The 22379-nt window shown below is 48.4% G+C and overlaps 2 protein-coding genes across 5 annotated transcripts; one reads left to right on the top strand and one right to left on the bottom strand.

The window, feature by feature from the left end:
• Window positions 1–1040: 1040 nt before the first annotated feature.
• Window positions 1041–8833, bottom strand: ANKRD54 (ankyrin repeat domain 54). Of its 2 annotated transcripts, XM_065643680.1 has the most exons (8): window positions 8591–8833; window positions 8150–8197; window positions 5657–5755; window positions 5124–5195; window positions 4681–4728; window positions 4433–4557; window positions 3456–3563; window positions 1041–2758 (listed from the first exon to the last, which is right to left on the bottom strand). In XM_065643680.1, exons 1-8 carry the CDS (start codon window positions 8817–8819, stop codon window positions 2684–2686), a joined length of 804 nt encoding a protein of 267 aa, XP_065499752.1. In that variant the 5' UTR covers window positions 8820–8833; the 3' UTR covers window positions 1041–2683. The 2 variants fall into 2 exon arrangements, with proteins under 2 accessions (XP_065499752.1, XP_065499759.1); XM_065643687.1 differs by lacking the exon at window positions 4681–4728.
• A 351-nt stretch (window positions 8834–9184) lies between these two features.
• On the top strand, window positions 9185–22165 carry EIF3L (eukaryotic translation initiation factor 3 subunit L). 3 transcript variants are annotated; one of them, XM_065651630.1, is made up of 14 exons: window positions 9185–9289; window positions 9382–9430; window positions 9520–9730; window positions 10296–10375; window positions 10649–10710; window positions 12109–12178; window positions 12878–12951; window positions 13955–14126; window positions 14393–14547; window positions 15367–15537; window positions 16542–17039; window positions 18049–18129; window positions 18881–18956; window positions 21779–22165. In XM_065651630.1, exons 1-13 carry the CDS (start codon window positions 9257–9259, stop codon window positions 18917–18919), a joined length of 1695 nt encoding a protein of 564 aa, XP_065507702.1. In that variant the 5' UTR covers window positions 9185–9256; the 3' UTR covers window positions 18920–18956; window positions 21779–22165. The 3 variants fall into 3 exon arrangements, with proteins under 3 accessions (XP_065507702.1, XP_065507696.1, XP_065507688.1); XM_065651624.1 differs by having other exon boundaries at window positions 21820–22165; XM_065651616.1 differs by lacking the exon at window positions 21779–22165 and having other exon boundaries at window positions 18881–19141.
• Window positions 22166–22379: the final 214 nt, after the last annotated feature.

Here is a 22379-nt window from a genome sequence, read left to right on the forward strand (position 1 = left end):
AGCCTGCTCATTTTATTGGCCTCAGCTCATTGTACCAGTCTCCAGGGACTGCCAGCACTGCCTCACCTCCCACGGAGGGAGCAGTGCTGTAGAAGAGGTGAGGCAAATGCTCGGCTGCTGCAGCACCTCCACCTTTCCCCTCCAAGTGCACGGTCAGGAACAGTCATGAAAAACTCCAGCGCCAGGCAAGACAAAGGCCTGAAGAGCCGTGGAAAACATCACGTGCGCTCAAAGCTTCGCTCTGAGTCCCAGCTTGGTGTACTCCTGGTTTTGAGGGAAGATTCCGAGCTGCCCCTGGCTTGTGGACAACGTCAGCAACTAAGGTAGTTGCAGCAATAAAGAGCATTTCAGCCGCCTGCTCTTTGGGCGCCTTAATGGTCTCCTCAGCAACAAAGTTGTTGAGTGCAGAAGTGCTGACAGCTGCGTGTAGGTGGACACCAAGACTGGGCTGTGAAGACTGGAAGAAAAAAGACAAGCGCAGACTGGACAGGAAGGTCGCCCGCTCCTCACGCAGGCACCACCCTGGAAATTCTCTGCCCTGACTGAATGTCCCTCCCCAGCTCCTCATCCCCTTGCTGTCTCCCCACAGCACAGACATTTTATCTGGCTCAGCAGCCGTCTCCCCACCAGCTCCATACTTCTGCAGGAGTGCGGGCTGTGCAAGGCTGCTTTTCCCCTTTGCAAACATCCCACCTTCCAGCTTGAAGCAATCCTGCTGAGATTCTCTTTCCTCTATTTGTACAGTTTCACAGCAACTAACTAGATTTAAAGTTTGGACTTCTTGGCTGTGGGAGTCAAGATCAGAAGGTGAGTCAGCAACCATGTACTTCGACCTGCAAACAGACTGGTGTTTGAGTTCAAAAAACTTTGTGTTGTCATTTTTCATTTCAGTATCGGGTATGAGAGTAGCAGTTACCAAGTCTGGTGCTGTGCCTGGGGCGTGGAACAGAAGTAAAGAAAGAGAAGTGAGCCATTCTGGGGGAAAAAAAAAAAAAAAAAAAATGGAGAGAGAACTTGGCTGAGGAGTCTGAAAAGGCCAACATAATTTTATTGAAGTTCAAAATACAAAAAGGTCAGCTTGTCTCCCACTCCCTCAGCATCCTTCCCATCCAGCATATCATAAAGAAGTATCAGAGTTCACAGTGACAGCCCCAGCCAAACCACAAGACCGTTAGTCCCAGTCATGGCCTCCAGCAGCCAATGGATGAACCCCGTCTAAAAGCCATGCATATTTCTGGTATCTCAGCTTTGAACATGGAGATCCACTTGGCCTCTTCCTGGGCAAGCGGCCAGATATTAGAGAACATGCTGACCCGAAGGGCTCTGAAGATTGCTCCAGACTGTGGTTGTTGCATGGTTAAGCTGAATCCTAAGAACAAATGCTTCCAAACCAGCAATTCCCAAACTGTGGAATGGGTCTCGCTGCCAGCCCGCCATGTCATTTAGGTGGGAACTTAGACTGCTATTGGGCACGTTCTTGTCACCCTGCTGCTGTTGGTGCCCTACTGACAAGATTTCATGGATCCCTGCTCCAAAACAAAGCTGTCTACATCTTCATTACTAACAACTGTGGGGCAGAAGCACAAGAGCAGCAAGAGCAATTCCCTGCATCCTTCACAGCTGCATCACTTCAGGCTCCCAGCAGAGGTCATAACTTGTTCCTCACGCTGCACTTAAGGTCCTAGAGCAGCACCTCTTCATAACAAGGAAGAAACACAGCATGAGTCACCTCTGGGTTTGGTGCTGCTGAGGCAGCTGTAAATCCACCTCCATCCCAGCCCAAAAAAATATGTCTGTCGCAACTGGACCTCTTGCCTGAGACCGACAGAAATAGGAAACACAAAAGTCAGTTATGGTGGGGTTTTTTTGCAAGATGTAGATATCTGCCTAAAACTGCGCTAGGATTAAGTCATCCCCCCAAACCCTAGTCTTGCATCAGGGCAGCTCTGAGCTGCTAGCTGTCTGCCTGGGTGGTTTTTTGCAAGTGTTTCACTGTAGTATTTAAGCACTAACTTGCAGCAGTGATTTTAAAAAATGAGGCCAGTGAAAGCTGTTAGTCCAGTGATTAAAAGCTTTGTATCCCATTTGTAACCAGACAGATTCTCTGCACTCTGACTGCAGGCTCTGGGGAAGATGAGGATTAAGCCTTGGTGTGTGCTTCTCAAGGCAGGGTGTTTGCTCAGCTGCTAGCATGCAGAATTAAGTGCGTGTTGTTCTCACAGCACAAAGCCTTCTGTTGTCCAAGGCATCCACTTTCTCCCACACACGATTAAGTACTGCGGAGATGGCAAAAGGCGCCCGTTCTGGCCAGCTGCTGAGCACACTAGTCAGGGCTGGTGACTGCACATGGCATCAGCCACCACCTACGTCAAGCTGAAGCGCTTAGGAGAAGGCAGAATACCTCTGGATGGGGCAACCTATTCAGCACTGGCCCATCTGAGAACAGATCTTTTTTTTATAAAAGTCTCAGCTGCAGCACTCTGTCTGTTGTCCAAAGCCTTCTGCCTCTCCATGAGGCAGCTGTGGCAGCATCCACAGAGACAGTCTGAGCACCACTGGAGAGTGGATCTGGCAGGAACAGCTGCTGGCAGCAACGTCTATTCAGCAATCTGGGAAGCTTCAGCTTCCTCTTTTTCTCTCTAAGGCTTCTGCTGCTGCATCAGGAAGATGATTTGGAAGTCCATTATCTTTTCTCCATCTTCTGCATCTGCAGGCTGAGTGATGTGAAGCTGGCCAGGAGGTCTGTAACCTCGTCCACCTGACAGAATACAGTTGGCTGTTAGGCAGAAGAATGCGGTTGTGCAGCTGACCACCAACACAGAAGACAACCCCGTGCAACAGGGACCACCCTTGCACCAGGACCGCCAGTAACACCCATGATGAGCTTATACTGGAACAGGATCCCTTTGGTCCCACAATTGCATAGGAGAGCTCCTGTCCTCACGATCAAAAAAGTCCAAATCTAAGGCATCGGGACCTTCTCCCCATTCCTCAGGAGGTCAATGCTTGACCACCTCATGCTATTTATCCAGTCCTTAAAATAGAAGCATGTTACTACATTACCCAGAACTCAACAATGGTATCAGGGCTGTTTCCTTTAAGCCTGTTTCTAAGGGCCAATCTTCTGTAGAAAAACAAACAACAACAAAAACCCAAACAGGCCCTGCAACCCCATGTGGTTGAGCTGATCCCAGACTTAAAACGCCTGTGCCCTCGGCCCATCTGATCTTCAGCTACTCTGCTGAGCTGCTAGGCACAGTGATGCTTTCTCCTTTTTTAATTCCACCCCAAAGGAGTACCACGAGTCATCACGTAACTTGCCCGTGTTACCCGATGTGAGCAAGAACACTTCCATAATCACATCTTCAATGTCACCTTGCTCATGCAGTTGCATTTTCCTAAACACAGAAGTCACAACACAAACAGGTGAGTCACATTAGCTCAACACTGCCTACCTGCTCCTTTGTGCTGGTCATCTGTAACCTGGAGCAGAGGTCATCCAGCTGTTCCTTTTGCTCATGCCTCCCCAGACGTTCCAAGTATTCCCGCAACATCTGGATAATCTGAAACCAACAGGCATAAGACAGAAACATCAGAGAACTGCACCAGGCTCAGATGTTTTTACAGGAAAAATTAAATTACAGTTAAATTGCCAAGCACAGCTTTGATGCCGTGGTACATGGTAGAGTACATGAGCCATAGAGAGGAACACATGCAAAGCAACCTGAGAGCACTAATAACAGCATCAGAGCCCAGTGAGTCACCAGAGGTGCTCATCAGCCACAGATGGACTAGTTATGATCCCTGTGCCTGGTTTAAGAACAGAGAAGAGAGACAGGCCCAGCTGAAGAAGCATAAGGTCTAGCCCTGAAAGCACCAGGCTTTTCTTTATGGCCAGCTAGCTTCCCTTACTGTGAGGAGCAGGGACTTCATACACTAGCAGGATCTCCTGTGCACCAAAGGATGAAAATCCTCGTGGCTCCTATACGGCTCCTGAAGTGAGGCCCACACTTCGTGCACTTGTGATGCAGCCCCACAGACTGGAGCAGGGCAGACTGCACTAGTAATGCCGAGTCCCTGCTGGAACGCGTATGCCATGGCTACAGCCCCATGCTGTGGTCCCTCTCCTGCCACAAGGCATTGGTCTTACACGGTGGTAGAAGAGAATGCTCTATACAGCCTGAGAATTAAGACATTCAATGCATCCTTGGCCTACCAGAGCCAAGAGAGGTCCTGCAAAAATTCAGAGTAGCAGTTGGGAAAAAGGAAGGTCTCTGAAAACAGAAGAAAAAAGTCAAATGCTTCCCAGAGCAGCGAAGAGCCTACAGACAGGTATTTAAACCAGCTGCTAAATGATACTTGACCCTTAATGGGTGCAGGAGACTGCCAGGGGCTGCACCACTTAATCAGAACACGAGATAATTTCTTTTACCTGTTTCACTTCAAGGCGTACAGCCTCCAGGCTGTGGGAGAGTCCTTCCTGCAGGATGTTTAGCTTTGATTTAGCAAGGTGCAGTGGAGTTCTGCCTGCTCGATCCAAGGCATCAACTCTGGCGCCTGCAAGATGCACAAGCAAGGACAGAAAGTGAAGTCTGTCTTCAAGACTTAGTGTCCCTGGGGAGTATCAACAGGGCAGGGCAGGAAAGGGACGGGCTGTTATTGTTATAGAGGAAATGTTACCTCCGCGCAGCAGTGTGGTGATGACAGGAACGTGGTTCGTGCAGGCAGCTGGGGAGGGAAAACACAGGACACACAACTCAGAGGTATTAGCAAACAACAAAGGAGTTTCTGCTCAAGTGTGGAGCTTGCTGTTTCCCAAAGGGCCCTTTGCCATCGCAAAGAACAGCCCAACTGTTGAGAGTAACCTCATGCTCAAGCCTGAGCATTCCCTCTGGAACAGATCTTGCACTCCCTGGGGCTGGCAGAGGGAGGGAAATGGATTTTCTCAAATTCTGACCCTTAAGCCTTCAGGAAAAGTGAAGCTAATAAAATGCAAAGAGTCCCTCCAAGATACTTAGAGCTGGGGATGCATAGTGTGATGCACAGGAAAGAGGAAGGAAAAAATAGCAAGGCAGTGTTCACCTCACCTCTCTGCATGCAAAGCTCATCTGTGTGGCACTTACCCAAGTGTAAAGGGGTGTTTCCCAGCCCATCTCTCTGGTTCGGGTCAGCCCCATGGTCCAGAAGCAGTTGCACTGGAAAAAAAGGAATCGGAGCCCTGTCAGTCCCTTCCCTTTGTCCCACAGGTCAGGACCACACAGGCCACAGGTCCACATGGCAGCCATCGGGCTGCCTTGGGGATGCTTCTGTTCAGCTCATCAGCTTCTTCCCAGAAGCTGGGGACAGAGGTTTGCACAGTAATGCAAAAGGATACGGCACAAAGCCAGGCAGTGCCACTGTCCCTGGGCTCCCTGAGGGGCAGAACTGGGACTAAGAACATCCTTCTGCACCAGTACAGCCCTTGAATTGGGAGCTCCTGTTCCTCCTTCAGCAGGGGGGACACGGCAGGCTCTGGAGCCAGAGTTAAGCTGGCAACTTTGCCACAAAACACACAGAAAAGAGCAATCTCTGTCACATGCTGAAGCAAAATAAAACGCACCCTTCAAAATCTCTGCCACAGAGAAGTCAGATGACAGAACTCCCCCTCCCCACTCACCAATGTGATCGTTGCCATTGCAGGAGGCAAAATGCAGGGCTGTCCGGCCTTTGTCATCCGCAGCACAGGGGTCAGTTCCATCCTCCAAGAGTTGCTGCACTGACAGAGACAAGGAGGAGAAGAAAACAGGTAAGCTAAAGGGTCATCTGGTGAGAAAGGGGTAATGCTACCTGGTCTTCTGCAGGTAGATACATGTTCTGCCAGCTGTCAAGCCAACTGGACTCGAACGAGCTCCAGTGAGCATCCTGGCCCAGCAGAACCAGCACGGGCAGCATACCCTTCACCCTCTTACAGCCTTCACCAGCTTCCACGTACTGCCACAAAAGATAAGGCAACAGCTGTAATGACCATGGCTAAGGATCCATCTAGCCAAATATTCAAGCTCCTAGGACAATCAACAGCAAATGTCTACAGAATCATGGAATACCAGGTTTGCAGGGACCACAAGAATCATCTGGTCCAACCTTTCTTGGCAAAAGCACGGTCTAGACAAGATGGCCCAGCACCCTGACAGCAATGCTGCAGGGCTAACTGTCACGGACTTTGGTCAGCTGCATCTCAGGCACTTCCCAAGCCAGAATTAGCATCCTGTGCTTACTGGCCCTCCATGGGCTTTCTCCATGGATCTGCAGAGTCATTTTCTACATCTGTGTAAACTTTTCACATGAACATGGACCTGCAGTGAGAAGTTTCAAAGTGTAACTCCATGCAGTGAGAAAAAACACCTCTCCACACCTCTTTTGAATATGTCACTTCCTAGATTCACCCGAAACTCCCAGGTTTTGCCACGCTAACAGTGGCTACTGACTGGGAGGCAGGCAGGTGAGTGCACCAACCTGCTGGCAGCACAGTGCAAATATACCCTTAGGAGATGATGTACTGAAGTGAGCTAGTGAACAGCCCAAGTAGCCACACTGTCATCTACTCACAATTTTCCCCCTGCGTTTCAACCCAGCTACTTCTTCTATGCCACCACTGGCACTTCCTGTAACCTGAACTACCACCTTTTCTCAGATAAGAAGGAAAAACCTGCTCACACAGAAAGACAGATATACCCAATACTAGAGAGTCATATTAGTTTAACAAAAGCAAATAGACCAATAAGGGCTGAAAATATTAGGGACATAAAAGTAGCATCTACAGCAACACGTGTAAGGGCACCTGTAAGGGCTATTCCTCCTGTCGTTTCGAGATTATCCTGATATAGTAATCAGCGTGTAAAATAAAGCTCATTCCGTAGCTGTTAAAAATACTGATAGATTCACTATATTTTGAGATCTTTAATAGCATATCCTGCAACTGTTAAGACTGACCAGTATTGCAGACAAGAAAGTAGATAGCTCAAACCACTGTAAGTCATGGTTTGTCTCAGCTTCCAGAGATCAAATTACAGTCACATTTGAATTGCTTCCTGTACACGTACTGCTTTAAGTGTGGTACAGTAATGAAAGGAACACCTGAAAAGACAGAAGTGGCATTAAGAGGAGATGTTTGGTACTCCAGAAGAAAGACAGGGAGACCAGCAGTGCCACCAGTGAGAAGCATTAATGGGGAATGCTTTACCTTGTCCTTCCCTTAAACCAGTAGGAAATGACGTAACCTCTCCCACCCAGTGCCACTGCAGGAAACAGCAAAGATTTTTTACTTGTTGATGAAGAATAAATTCATCATCAGACACTTCCTCAAGTTGCAGAGTACACAAAACACAACAGGATTGCAAACAGGGGAACCTGTGTATCAAACACAGCTGGAAAACTCTGAGATGGATTGAAACCAAGACTTTCATAAAGCCTGATGCTTTCATTGTTCCTCTTGACTTGGTGACTGAAGCCAAGCTTTCTGTACTGACAGCTCACAGGTGAACTTTATCCATCAGTTCATGAAACAAGGTGTATTGTGGAGCTGAAGGGTGAAACATGACAGACAACCCCCCATCATGATATCCCGGGAGTTTCTACAAGACAAACCAGTTTCCAATTCTGCTCACAGAATGGCCAGGTGAACAATTAGGCCAGCGCAGCTGAGGGGACAGTATAGTCTAACGAGGGACAATGATAATATCTGCCAATATTGCTGCTGGACACTTCATATAAAACTCCACATAATCTGCAGTATAGAGAGGTAAAGGGAGTCACAGGCCATGAGCCTTCTCTGAAGTCACTGTGAGAGGCAGAGCCCAGAAACAGTCCTGGTTCTGATCTGCTACGTCACACTGTCTTATCACACAGGGTATGGCTGAGATAATAATAATTTTTCCACCTTACCAAAACACTGGTTCTCTTACTGCTTACAATTGGGCAAAAGAATATTAGAACCAGGCTCACTCTGCTCAGAAAACAAAACAAGGCTCCAGAAAAGCAGTTTCTAGATTTCCAACATCTAAAGCACCAGGTCCACAAACTGTCTGCACCCTCCTCCCCTCCTAAAGTAAAGGTCCTCGACAAAACTGCCCTTCCAGGAAGAGGTCCCAAGTAGGTTTGGCAGAAATCCTACCTGTGTCCAAGTCGTTGCTATTGGCAGCTTCACGCAGCCTTTTCAGTGCTATGGAGAAAAGAAAGAAATCACTGGGAAGCAGAGAGGAGACAGGAGCGTTTCCCTACCGAAATATCCCATCCCAGCGCTCATGTTGGGGCCGGCTCAGCCCAGAGAAGGGGAAACAAGAGACCAAGGTGCCAGGTAAGAATCGCCCTCCTTGCCTCCTCCTGAGGCCAGCCAGGGGCCCTCCCAGCGCGGCGGGCACCCTCCCCCGGCAGGAGCACGGGCGTCTTCCCCCGCCGCCCGCCGAGCAGACCCGACCCCCTCCCAGAGGCCGCGCACACGGCGAGGCCGAAGCTTCAGGCCCCCCCGGACCGGAGGCTCTGCACGCCGCCGAGGCCCGGGCGGCAGCACGGCCGAAGGAAGGGCCGTTCCGGGCAGGGCCGCCCGCCGGCTCACCGTGGGTCTCCTTGCCCGTCGGCCCCAGCCGGCGGTGGAGACGGGCGGCCCTGCGCAGGCGGCGGGCCGGGATCTTGCCCGCGGGCTCCTCCCGCTGCCACAGGACGTGCAGGTAGCCGAGGGGGGCGCCCGCCGCCGCCGCCCCCAGCGCCAGCCCAGCCCCCAGCGCCGGCTCTGGCTCCCGCTCCGGCCCCGCGTCGGGCGCTGCTGCGGCGCCGCCGCCCTCCATCCCCTCACGGGCCGGGCCGCCGCGCGGGGGAGAGGGGAGGGGCGGGTCATCGCTATAGCAACGGGGCGGGACGTGTCCGCTCGACTAATCGAAGGCCGCAGCCCGGTGGGTGCAGCCAATGGGGAGGCAGTAGGAGAGGTAGAAGGAAGGCGAAACGGGAGGCGGAGGCCGTGCCCAAAGAAGGGCTGACGGGCAGGCATATTTTCAAATCAGCGCGAGGGGCGGGCGATAGAGCGCAACAGGCCTATCGCAGCGCAGCAGGCTGAAGACAGACAGTTATTTCAACCAGTGGAAGGGAGCGGTTCCGCTCCGCCGCCGCAAACCTTTCCAGCCGGCCGGCCCGAGCCCCGCCCCTGGTCCCACCCCCTCTTCCTGCCCGCTCCACGCCGGGCCCGCGTTGCCGCCCGGGGCCCTTTCCCTGCCGCGCCGCCGCCGCCATGGCCTACCCGGGGGAGGACTACGACAACGAGGTGCGGGGCGGGGGGCCCGGGGCGGCGGGAGGGGACCCTGGGGGTCGTGTCCGGGCTGGTCGGGCTGACCGGCTGCCGCCCTCTCTCCACAGGCCGCCTACGACCCCTACGCCTACTCCAACGACTATGACATGCACACGGGTGAGTGCGGCCTCTCGGGCGCCCGGCCGGCTCTGCAGGCCCGGCCCGGGCCGTGCGGCAGCCGCCTCGCCGCTCCTCTTTCCCCTCAGGAGACCCGAAGCAAGACCTGGCCTACGAGCGGCAGTATGAGCAGCAAACCTACCAGGTGATCCCCGAGGTCATCAAAAACTTCATTCAGTATTTCCACAAGACGGTGTCGGATCTCATTGACCAGAAGGTGTACGAGCTCCAGGCCAGCCGTGTTTCCAGTGATGTTATTGACCAGAAGGTGTACGAGATCCAGGACATCTATGAGAACAGGTACAAAGCTGTCCTTCCCGCAAAGAGGATTCACTGTTTAAGCTGCGATGAAAGAGCACCCTGCTCTTGAAAGGCTGGCTGCCTGTCTTGTTCCAAACCTGGGCTTACTCTGAAATACATCATGAGATTTGATTTGATCACTGTGGGAAAAACAAACGTTTCCAGGCCATTACCCTAAGACAAGCCTAGGTGAGTTGTGACCTGTCTGAAAACAAATACCAGTCCCGTGCCTAACAGGTATGAAGGTAGCAAAAAGTCACCTCAGTAGTGTTAGTTAACCAGTTTGCAGAAAGCTGTGAGATGTAATTGTTGTGTCTGTTCTCTGCAGATGCTCCCACTCCTGCATGTAGCTGTGTCTTGTTACCAGCGTGAGTGATGTGCACAACTGTTCCATACTTCAGGGTTAAATCAAAGAATTTAATTGCTTACTTTGCTCTTTTCATTCTTTGTTTCAACACTGGATTTCTTGAAAGGGCATGATGCAAGGCCTCTGTATTGTGATCTCTAACTCCAGCTCTCTCATGCTGAGAAACAGTTTCTAATACCATGTACTTCTATCTTTCAGCTGGACAAAGCTGACAGAAAGGTTTTTTAAGAATACCCCGTGGCCAGAGGCTGAGGCCATTGCCCCTCAGGTGGGAAACGGTAAGTCTTTTCCTTTCTCTTTGCTTGTCAGAGAAAGAAAGAACTAAATTACTTTTGATACATGAATGCACAGGTGCACAGTGTTGCTGCTACTTGAGTTGTATACTGTGGCAACACTTTGGTAGATGCCTGGCAAAAAATCAAAACTGAAGGAAGTATCCTTTTGTGTCTGCCTTTATTACTGTGGCAGGGGAAGCACCACCCATGTATCTGATAAATCCAGTTGCCAGGGGCTTATGGCTTGCTAATGTCCAGTTCTGTCCTCTTTTCCAGATGCTGTTTTCCTCATCCTGTACAAGGAGCTGTATTACAGGCACATCTACGCCAAAGTCAGCGTGAGTGGTTGTCCTCTGTTTTCCTGTTGGTTGCATGCCGACTTCTCCCTGCCGTAAAACTTGGCAAATTCTGTTGCTACCCTAGTATCAATGGTTCCATAATTTTTGCAAGACAGGATTGGATAGCTTTATGAGCTGTAAGTCAAGTTGCTTTTGGGAAGCTTAAAATTCTTGCCTTTTGTTAGTTTAGTAAGGATTCGCCGATTGCTGAAAAGGAAGACTTGATTGTCTTTCTGAGACTTGTTAGTTTGGTTGTAATGAGTGTGCATGTTTCCCTGGCAGGTATATGAATAAGAAGACCTGGTCTGAGTTTTGAGGAGGTTGTTTTGTAACAGTTTGTTACTGACACCAAATATCATGGTTGGTGAGTTAGGAAAGAAGGGAGAGTTTTTTTGGGAGGGAACTGAATTTTCTTGATAGAGCTATAGTTGCAAGACCCATAGATCACTTGGTTTCGTGTCATTCTTTGTGACTCTTTATTTGTTCTTCAGATTAGCAGGCAGGTGAGAGGGGGTGTCACAAGAGGAGGGCACATTATTTGTGATTAAAAAAAACACATGAGGTCAGAGTGCCTTGCGGAGAGGGAAACACGGGCACTGTAAGGGATACAGGAGAAGGAAGCAGAAGGAATAATGGTCAATAAAACCAACCAACCAACCAACCAACCAAAAATCCATAAAGCTCACTTGTTTTTTTCCTTAAGCTAATTTGAAGTCAATGAAAAAATTGTGGTAGTACTTGGCTGTTTAAGGAAAGAAGCTTAACAGGCATGTGACGTGTGTGGTACATGAGCAACAAATGCAGTCTTAGTATCGACCAGAGGGTGGAGAAATGGGGACTTTAAGAAGGCTGCTCTATTAACCTGAATCAGTCTTTAACAGGAGAGACTGGTTTCTTAAGTGACGCTGTTAGTGGTTCTCAGACTGCGCTCGGGTGCCTCCAGGTGAAACAAGGAAGATGATTCTAGGAAGAGTGATTCCTTACTATGTTTACTGGTCTTTAGAAGGCTTTAGAAACACTGTCTAGAACCAGAATTGTCGATTTATTAAGGCTTCTCATGAGGGGAGAAGGAAGGAAAGCTGTTGAACGTGATAGGAAGCTCTTAAATCTGGACAGAGAAGGACTTAATGCATCCTGTTCACAGAAGGTTTGAAAACTCAGTCATCCTGGGAGAAACTGCCTGTACGTGAAAAATCAGCCCTATTCTATGGGACAATAGTGTTACAATTTCAGCTTTTCTGGGTGGTGCTGTTGGGTGTCCTAGCTGACTATCAGCTCTAACATTTCTGACAGACTCTCTACTGCTGTGACTACTGACTGTCCTTTACATGCTGTTGCCCATAAGCTCGCTCCTGCTGTGCTTGAAACGAAACGGATTGTGCTGATGTCTCATTGCAGGGGGGGCCCACGCTAGAGCAGAGATTCGAATCTTACTACAACTACTGCAATCTCTTCAACTACATCCTCAGTGAGTTGCTGCAATTCATTTCTGGTTTGTGAATTTCGGAGAGGGCAGAGCTGGAGAAAGGGTCAGAAGAACTGGAACGTGTTTGCTTATAGACTTTATAGACTATAGAGAAGTAGTCTATGAGCTTTCTGTGTGTTTGTTGAATGAAGAGCACTTGGCATGCCTGCATTTTAAAACCACAAAAAACCAAAATACTTTCTGGTGCTTTCTGAAATATTCTAAAGAATAAACTTACATAGCTTTCGGTCTTGCTGAGAATTGCTTCACTTATCTTTATTAAAAAGCAAAATGAAGCTGTAAGCTAGAGAAGACTTGCTACAGTGTTTCACAACTGCTTACTGTTGTTGACTCCCTTTGGAACGAATGTCAGAGTTTGTGCCTGCCTGCTGGACTTCTTGCGGAGAACAGAGCAGTTAAGATAAACCCCTAGAATTTGTGCACAGCTCCTGAGAATTACTGCTGCTGAGCAGTCACGCTCCAGAGATTAACCCCATACAAGCTCATATGCTTTAAAAGTGGAGGCCACTGAAGTAACCAGAGCTATATATCACCACCCTACTGGAAGCTTCACTCATCTGCTGCTGCATCTCCCATTTCAGTGAAATTCTTGTTTTCTTTAATTTGTCTGTTCCTCCAATTCTGCCACTGTTCTTGCTCAAGGTATTAAGCCTCTCATCTATTACTTATGTTCTTCTGCAGATGCTGATGGCCCTGCTCCTCTGGAATTGCCCAACCAATGGCTCTGGGATATCATTGACGAATTCATATACCAGGTATGTGACTATAAAACTGGGCCATTTGGGGGCAGTCTTGTCTCTTTTAGCACTGTTATATCTTCCATCTCCTTCCTCTCTGTGATTCTCATAGCTAGGGTATCATTGCAGGTCAAAAAACTTTGGTGAGCACTGTTATTCCTGGGTCACCAGGCAGATGAAGTAGTTGTGAAGGTAGAGTTTTTTAAGTTACAGGGAGCTCTTTGGGGAGTCCTTGGCTGCTATTGAAATTTCTCTTTCACTTGCTGTTCAGGGTTTTTTTTTTTTAAACTCACCTGTATTTCTGCATCATTCGTGCAAAGCAGACTGACTGAAATCTACTATCATCACAAAGACCTTATGAAGATACTTGTTCAAACTGGTTTTATTGTGTTCTATGGTTTTTACTTCAGTTTTTTATTTCTTAGTCAATGGGACCTTTATGCCTTCACGGAGACATTGCTGACCTGATTTGAAATAATCTATGGTCTAAGATCTTGATGTTAGGATATATTTTCTCCCTTATTGTTCTGAGTGCAGTAATACAGATTTCAAATGCTACTGTTTTTTCTCTATAGATTCCTTTTTTTGCAACTTTTTATTATAGAGCTGCTTGGAATTCCTCAACTGCAGTCTCGTCAAGCATGAGAATGAAAAAGGTTGTGTGTGCATATATAGAAAAAGATGTATGTGGATGCAGATATCTTACGACTTACCCATTCTCTTTGCTGCCTGTTCTGACAGCAAATCTGCATTTAATTGCGTGTCCTAATTGTCTAAGAGATCCTTCTCTTGGTTCTGTTCTCTGGCCTTTTCTCTCAGATTGCCTCTGCACTGTATCATATTTTCCCTAGGTGTGTTAAACGTGGTATAATTTGCCGTTTTGATTGTCAGGTTATCTCAAGTGAAGCTTTTTTTTGTGCACCTCATACCTTATTATAATACATTTGCGTGATCAACTTGTGAGCATAGTGCACTTAGCTGAACTGGCTTCTCATCACTGAATCTCAGCTTTTTCCTTTAGTTCCAGTCTTTCAGCCAGTACCGCTGCAAGACAGCCAAGAAGTCTGAAGAGGAAATTGATTTCCTTCGTTCCAACCCCAAGATCTGGAATGTCCACAGTGTCCTTAATGTGCTGCACTCTCTGGTGGATAAATCCAACATCAACCGACAGCTGGAGGTCTATACAAGTGGAGGTGAGCTGGCTGGGTGATGTTGAGCAAGACTGCTGTCTGTGCTGCCTTGCTCTGGTTTGATGGGACTTGGTTGGCTTTGTGTGGGAGCTGGAGCAAACCCTTAATCAGTGGATGGATTGACTGGGAAGTGGTTTTGTTTGCCTTATGTGAGAAATGCTAGTGATTACAATTTAGGACTTGCTCCTTTTGCTTGTAAACATAGAGGTCTTGAAAGGAGAACCTGCTCCCTTGGAGGAAAGCATCACAGTTCCTTTTTTTTTCCCTAGGTGACCCAGAAAGCGTGGCTGGTGAATATGGTCGTCACTCTCTCTACAAGATGCTGGGCTATTTCAGCCTGGTTGGGCTGCTGCGGCTGCACTCTCTGCTGGGAGATTACTACCAAGCAATCAAGGTTCTGGAGAACATCGAGCTCAACAAGAAGGTAATACGACATGTTTTAGCCCTCCGTTGTAGTTTTCCGAATGCTTCCGTTCAGATATGCTGGTGAAAGATTGTGATCATGGATCTTCCAGCTGAGGAGCCGTTTGTAGCTGTTGTCAGGAGTTTGTTTATAGGATTAGCTGTCAGAAGTGTCTAGTTCCACACTTGTGTGCGCTGAGCACAGCTGGAGCTTTGGCATTAAATCAAGCCATATGATAGTGACTGCTGTTGTAACACATATGCCTAGTTTTTTAAGGAGGTTTGTTTGCTGTGTTGTGCAGTGTTATAGGGAATATTATTTGAACTGTAAGTGGTAGCGCAGTGGTAGCTGGACACATTGTTCCCACCTTGGTCAGTGGCTCATTCTTTTATTTTTGACTCTTGTTCTCACTGTGGTTATTCCCACCTTGCATGTGTTTGCCCTAGAATTGGGTGCTACTCATGATAACAGTGGCTAACAAAAGTCCAGTCACAACACAGGCTTGGCCCAGATCTGTCTGTGTGCTGTCTGGTACTGGGCATGGAGCGAAAAGGGGAAAGAGAAGTGAGCAAAGCAACATTGGGCACAGTGCAAGAGTCTTCTGCTTGCAGGAAGCTTAAACTGGAAAACATAGGAAATGGGATGACCTAATAAACAGGGAGGAAGCTGCTGCAGGGATGGGTGGGAGGTGAGGTAACCCGAATTAACCCTCTCCTTTCTGTATCTGGAATGGGAGTGAAGGCAGAGGTGGCTGGATTCTGGGTAATGAGCTGTTTGGATGAAAGGTGAAAGGATGAGAGGTCTCCCCTCTAACACAGCGTGTTGATCCTTCCTTCAAAGAGCATGTACTCCCGGGTGCCTGAGTGCCAGGTGACCACGTATTACTATGTGGGCTTCGCATACCTTATGATGCGGCGTTACCAGGATGCCATCCGTGTCTTTGCCAACATCCTGCTCTACATTCAGAGGACCAAGAGCATGTTTCAGAGGACGACCTACAAGTACGAGATGGTAAGAGATAGCATAGGTCTAGGCTTCCCGAAAGAAAAGGCTGCTGTCTTTTTTCCTGCCCCTTCTCTGTCACCTGATGACCTACATATAATAGTCCAGCCTTATTTTCCCAGATTATGCTGCTGGTGGTGACTGGGGATCCTTTTACCTCCTTTGCCATGTGTGGCAATATTTTTTTCTTAGGTGCATTAGTAGTTTCTTTGGTTGTTCACCATGCAGTTGCCCTGACTCAGTCTGCACTCTCCCTAAAGGCGGTGTTCTTTATGAATATCAGCTACTAAAGATATTCTTGTCGATGCTTCTTTAAACTCAGTCCTGTTCCTAGTCCAGTCCTGCATTTCAGGATGTTTCCATTGTTGGATATATTTCCATTATCAGATAATCATTCACAGACTGTTTTAATTCAGCATGGCTGAAACAAAGTTCCTATCTTTTTCCACCTAAGCTGTCTCTGGTGCCTCTTTTACCCCCTGCTGCTGCTGTCTCCTCTTCATCCTTATGATTCATTTCTGACTCTGCATAGCCAAATGCTGCCGTTCTTAATTCCATGACACTTCAGAAATTTGGTATGTCTGTTCTGGCCACGCAGCTGTTTCATCCCACACTTGGATAAATCTTCCTTCTCAGTCTTTTCTTCACTGGCCTCTCTGATAACTCTCCCTTGTCAGGAGATGGCTGTTAAACTCTCTGCCTTCCCTTCTCCTCTGCACTTTCTTGCACCAAAGCAGTCAAACCTGCTTCTGGCCGTCCAGGTTCTCTATGGCTCAGGATACATTCGCTCTGTACTTTCTTGTTGTCCAGACCTCTTTTTCATTGTTGAGAGCCTTGATACAGCATTTATCTGCTGTGCCCAGAGGCACTGCTGCTTTATGCTTTCCCCATTGAGCAGCAGGACCATCAGTGCGCTGGGTAAAGAGTCTGTGAAAAACACATCTGCCAGCTCCCTCCTGCACCACATAGCCCAGGCACATTGACAAGCTAACAGGTTCTCCTCTCTGTCTCAGATTAACAAGCAGAACGAGCAGATGCATGCACTCCTGGCCATCGCCCTCACCATGTATCCCATGCGCATAGATGAGAGCATCCACCTGCAGCTGCGAGAGAAATATGGGGATAAGATGCTGCGCATGCAGAAGGGTGATGCACAAGTCTATGAGGAGCTCTTCAGCTACGCTTGCCCCAAGTTCCTTTCCCCTGTGGTGCCCAATTATGACAACGTGCACCCCAACTACCACAAGGAGCCCTTCCTGCAGCAGCTCAAGGTCTTTGCCGATGAAGTTCAGCAGCAGGCCCAACTCTCCACCATCCGTAGCTTCCTCAAGCTCTACACCACCATGCCTGTGGCCAAGCTGGCTGGCTTCTTAGACCTCACAGAGCAGGAGTTTCGTATCCAGCTGCTCGTCTTCAAGCACAAGATGAAGAACCTGGTGTGGACCAGTGGCATTTCTGCCTTGGATGGAGAGTTCCAGTCTGCCTCTGAGGTTGACTTCTATATTGACAAGGTTGGTATCTACCCAAGCTGGTTAGGAAACTCCTTCACCCAGAAAATACTGGAAGTGGCAGCACCAGGTTTTGCTCCAATCTGTGGGAAACATCCCTTCCTTCTTTGCCATGTGAAGGGCTTGGCTGCCCACAGTGAAGTCATAGCCCTACTTACTAGACGTGTCAGTGGATAAACAGCAACAGGGTATTGCAGGCAGCTTTGGCAGTCATTGCACCTGGAAGACAAAGGTCCTAAATATCTTCCCTGGAACAATGGGAACTGTTTGTCAGTGTTCTTGGGAGGTGACAGTTGGGTGACAAATAGTGCCGTCAGTGTGTCAGGTGGGATTGTCAACTTTGTAGATCTCCCCCACATCTCTCCATCGCTTGACAAAGCAGGGATCTCGCTTGATCATGTTACAGGTCCATTTTTCACTGGAGCAGCATTTAGCTCCATCTCCTCTAGGAGAAATCTAAACACAGGGTGTGATGCTGTCACCATCCCGCCCTTGGAGCTCCAGGCAGCAGGAAAAAGCATGAAGAAGGCTTTTAGGACTTCATTTTCAAGTATGATAGCAGTAACCATTAGGTTTCTTGCTAGGAAAGAGAACAGGTTTCCCCTCGTTCATGGTCCTTAGAGCAGGGGTCTTCCTGCAAGCTCTCATGCTGTGTCTCAGCCTCGCTTTCCTGGCAGATGGCATGACTATTAGCTGCAGGTAGAGGGAAGCAGATCATGAGTTGGGCTTGAGACTGTCAGACTGCTGCAAAAGAGAGACAAAAGCAGGCAGAGTGTGCAAGAATGGGGGAAGTGAATACAGTGTGAATTTGGGACCCATCCCACACAAAGGTATCGGGAAGGCAACCCACAGAGAACTGGATGATTGCTGTGGGACTAGCACAGATCCGATATGTGTGACACTGAACCAGGGCTTCAAGGGAGCCCCTTTGGTTGCTCCTCCTGTTTGGTAGTGCTTGCTATCTCCCTGCTAGCGCAGTCTTTTTCCTGACCTCATGCTGTTCCCTCCCCAGGACATGATCCACATCGCAGACACAAAGGTTGCTCGACGCTATGGGGACTTCTTCATCCGCCAGATCCACAAGTTTGAGGAGGTAAGGCCTGGGTGGCAGAACTGTCTAGGTCTGTAGAAAAAGTGGGGCAAGCACTGGGCTGTGCAGGCCCTGGAGGAGGCAAGCTTGGTGACATAGTTGTGCAATGCTTTGCTGGGGTGAGTCCCAGCTCAGCGAGGCACTGGGCAAAGGCAGGTGGTTTAAGCAGCAGCTGCTAGTCTTTGAGGAATGGTATGTTTTTGAGTGAGAAGTGCTCATTCAGTTGAGCCACAGTTGAAGAGGAGGGGTTTACGCTTTAAGGATCCTGATGCCATTGTCCTTGGACAATTGTGATGTTCCCATCAGTAACAACCAAAATCCTATTTCTGCCCTCATAACAATGGCTCTAAAAAGTGGCCACGAAGATTCCTGGAGCACAGGTGACTTCACGGTTGTGCTCAGCCAGGAGGTGACATTCTGTCACTGCTCCACTATCCCGACAGAGGCTGTTGCATGCTGGAAACTTGGGCAGCAAAATCCTGAGATGTGAGGACTTGAGCAATACAGGGTTGCAATACCACTGCTAGAAGTTTGCACTCTTCTCCCTACATCTTCCTCTGCTGTCTTGGAGAGGAGGAGGGAGTTTCACTAGTTCCCCTTCTACTTCACACACAGCCTGCACTTGTGCGAGAGCTTTTTGTGTCTGTGAGTTGGAGAGGAAGGAGGAGAAGCATTGGATAAAGGCTGCTGAGGGGAACAGTAGTGAATGTCAATCACTATATATTTTTCTGACCTTTGCTTTGTCTAATTCCAGCTGAATCGAACCCTGAAGAAGATGGGCCAGAGACCTTAGAACTTCCTTGGATGCAGTGATTGGCCTGAGCAGAGAAGTGGGTGGGAGAGATTATTCTCTTTGTGGTGAGGGAGGGGAGCACAGGGTTCTGGCATTTCTGGAATCTCCTGTGGCTCCAAAGGCTTTTTGTACTTAAGTAAGCAGACTCATTTGGCTCAAACCATCCTATGAAGGACAAGATATCTAATAAATTAGTGTAATTTTCTTGTTGAGCATTCAGTATCTGATGTACTCTTTTGTTTTTCCTCCGTGGAAGAATATAATTGCATCTGGAGACATGGGCAGCTGCTTTTGGTTTGTGCTCTTTTTGATCTGTGCTGTTGCAGGTAGCAGTGGGGAGAGATCTCTTTCCATGCTCTATAAAGGCACTGCACACAGTGAACAAGGAAGGCTGTGGAACTGATTAACAGGGAGAAAATTAGCTGTTTCCACAGGACACGGAAAGAGATGCAAGCTAATATTATTCCTTTTAGTTCTTGCCCCACACATGGAATAAACCTGAGTTGTAGTCGCTTTCCTAGAAGGTTGCATTTTTGCCTTCCGAACCCCCCTTTTTTTAATTTAGTTGCTATGGACTAAAAATGCTCAAAAGTGGATTGACAAGTTTTTAAAGGAAGGAGAGGATTTTTGTAAACATTCAACCAATACATTAACTTCGGTCACCTGATGAGATGTCCTTGCTGGAGGCTGTGTTTTATTTCAGCACAAGTGATGCCCAAGTCCTGACGCTTAATTTAATGGAGCTCCGTTTCTCTGGAAACTTCCCTGAGGGCATTTAATTTATTAAAACTCTCTAAATGCTATTTTTTCCAGCTCTCTAACCACTTTGGATTCTTCAAGGCAAACTTACAGTGCCTTGAAAGTGCAAAACCAGTTGAAAACTAGCCCTATAAAGGGAAATCAAGAGCCTGAAAATATTGGGGAAGAGAATGCAAAGAATTAATTGCATCTCATCTGCACTCCACACCCTCTCTCCCCTCTCCTTTTGCTGCCTTTAAATAGTTTGAGTGGTAGAAACAGGTGCAAGAGAAAAACCTGTGTGTAACAGGAAGGCTACACAAAGGGTGATTCGTATATACCATCTGCTTCTCTGTACTCCTCCCTCTCGTTCTTTTCCACAGAGAGAGGGGTCCTGGCAGTCCAGCTTGGCTTCAAATGTGAATCTGTTTAGAAGTTGGGAATAATTAGCCTTTGTTGGATTAAACGCTGTGTTTGAATGAGAGTCAAGTTTCTAGTGTCCTAGACACTGCTCAAGAGTAAACTGCGTTTCCCATGCCCAAGTCTTGTAACTTGGGCATGCAGGGTACAGGCAGCACAGAGTGAGGTTAAATGGGCAACTCTGTTGGCCTCCCAGCTGCTGCTGTTAATGTTATGCATGCTGAGGACTTACTGCCTCCAGTTCTGAAGTGTTTGACGCAGCCATATCATTAAGAAATCAAACGACTGAGATGCCACTGCATTGCAGCAGCCCAGGGGAGCTGGGTATGATTCAGAGAGAATCTGTTCCTTTTTATTTTTAGGGCTGGCACTTTTGCTGGTGTATATTTACCAACAGCAGCACAGTGAGTAGAGCTATCAGCAGCAGCTCCTCTCCTGTGTTCTTGTTATACAAAGCCTAAATCTTGTGCTAAGATAGAAGTGGTACACAACAGCACCTCTGGCAGGGTAGTATCTCTATGAGCAGTTATAGTTTATAGCAAAGGAATCTAATGTGTTATTGGGATTTGGTCCATTTTTAATCTGTGATTGGCATGTTGGAATTACAGACTTTGCATGCATGTATGTATCATCTTAAACGCTCCAGCAGTTACAGGCACGTGAATATGCTGCTGCTTGTATTTGTGTCTGCCAGAGCAGCTTCCAGAGGATGCACAGAGACCATCCACTGGTCTGCCTGGCTCCATGCCTGGTGTGAGGGACTGCTGAAGGTTAACTCAGCGGGACTGGCATTTGGTGGAACGAAGCCAGGAAGAGCTTGCAGCTCTCTCATGGGGCAGAAAGATGGGCTCAGCGAGCCGTGGTGCCTGGCACTGCTTGAAGCGAGGAGGAACTCAGGGCGTTCAGCAGCATCAACAGAGCCCCGCTGCTGCTGGAAAGGCGTCTGCAGGGAGGGGGGGTGGGTTTGCCAGAACTCGAGCCTTGCCTGCCGCAGCAGGGTTTGGTTAGTGGAAGTGTTCTCAGGCAGTTCTGGTCAGAATGGTTTTAGCAGGGAACCACAGCACAAGGTTATGTCTCTGACTTGCAGTTGTGAAAGGGCTGAGTGTGATTATGGACCCTGGAACAGACAGTCAAGAAAACACCTCTGATCGCTTAGCATCATCCTTTATCATCCCTTAGGAGATACCTCAGGAAGATGCTGTCAGGAAGGTCTAGGGGATGCTGAAGAGCCAGCTGGGTCGTTACCAAACTGAGACAATACTTAATTTCCTTTTTCTCTACATAGTAGCTTTTCCAGTGATTTAGACCACAGCTTATCTCAGGCAGTGGAGGAGGAGACTGCATGAGCCATTCAAGGAGAATTTATTTTTTAGTCCTTACAGTTCTGGTGCCATGGAGCGATAGAATGAAACAGCTGAATAGAGGAAGGAGGGTGCTAAGCATGAGATCTGATGGGAGAAAGGAATATAAAAAATTGAGAGAGGGAATTCTTACTAATTTGGGACTGGCAGGAGTAAGTGTGATGGATGAGTCTTCCCCAGAGGTAGCTATTGCCTCCCCTTCGCCTACTTGGAAACGAAAAAAAAAAGTTTAGCAAAAAAAGTAACTTTTAATATTGTATTTCCCCCCCTGTCATTGCCAGACCATCACACTAAACATGAAAGCCAGTTCTCCTGACAATCCATCTCCTCCATGTCATAGGTTCCTGAGATTGTATCGTGCTCTTCCTCCACTTCTTCCAGGGCTTCCTGTGAAGTGCTGCCTGCGACTCCAAGTGTCCTTATCTTCAAAGCCCTCCCTGGCCCCGTGCCTACCTCGGGAGCCACCTAAGTCCCACTCGAACCCCGGTGCCTGGTGTTTCCATGTCCTCCGCTGCCGTGACCTGTGCCCCTCGGGACTGCAGAGAGCTGCTGCTGCTGCCGAGAGCAGCCGCCACCTAAACCTGAAGAGGATCCAGAAATGAGGTTGCCTGGGATTTTGTTTTTCCTTTAGCTGAAGTTAAACGAGTTCAGCCCCAACTGTTTTCAGTTCCTGCTTGCTGTCGTCCCTCTCCTTCAAGGATGAAGTGGAAATAAAGGCTGAAACTCTTGTTCATGGGTTTTCTCTGAGAATTCAGCCTTCCCTGAGCTGCGGAGAACTATGGAGTGGATGCGTCTCCCCAGCCTGCTGCCTCACCTGCAAGCAGCCAGCCTCGGGGTCCGGCCCTGCTCCCTGGAGCATCCAGATCCCCCTTTTAGGGGACTGCGGCGTCCCCTTCCCTCCCGTGTTTCCCACCTGCCGCTCCAGCTGCTCAGGGTCTGAC

Source organism: Caloenas nicobarica, chromosome 1, assembly GCF_036013445.1.
Source record: "Caloenas nicobarica isolate bCalNic1 chromosome 1, bCalNic1.hap1, whole genome shotgun sequence".
Taxonomy (NCBI): Eukaryota; Metazoa; Chordata; class Aves; order Columbiformes; family Columbidae; genus Caloenas; species Caloenas nicobarica.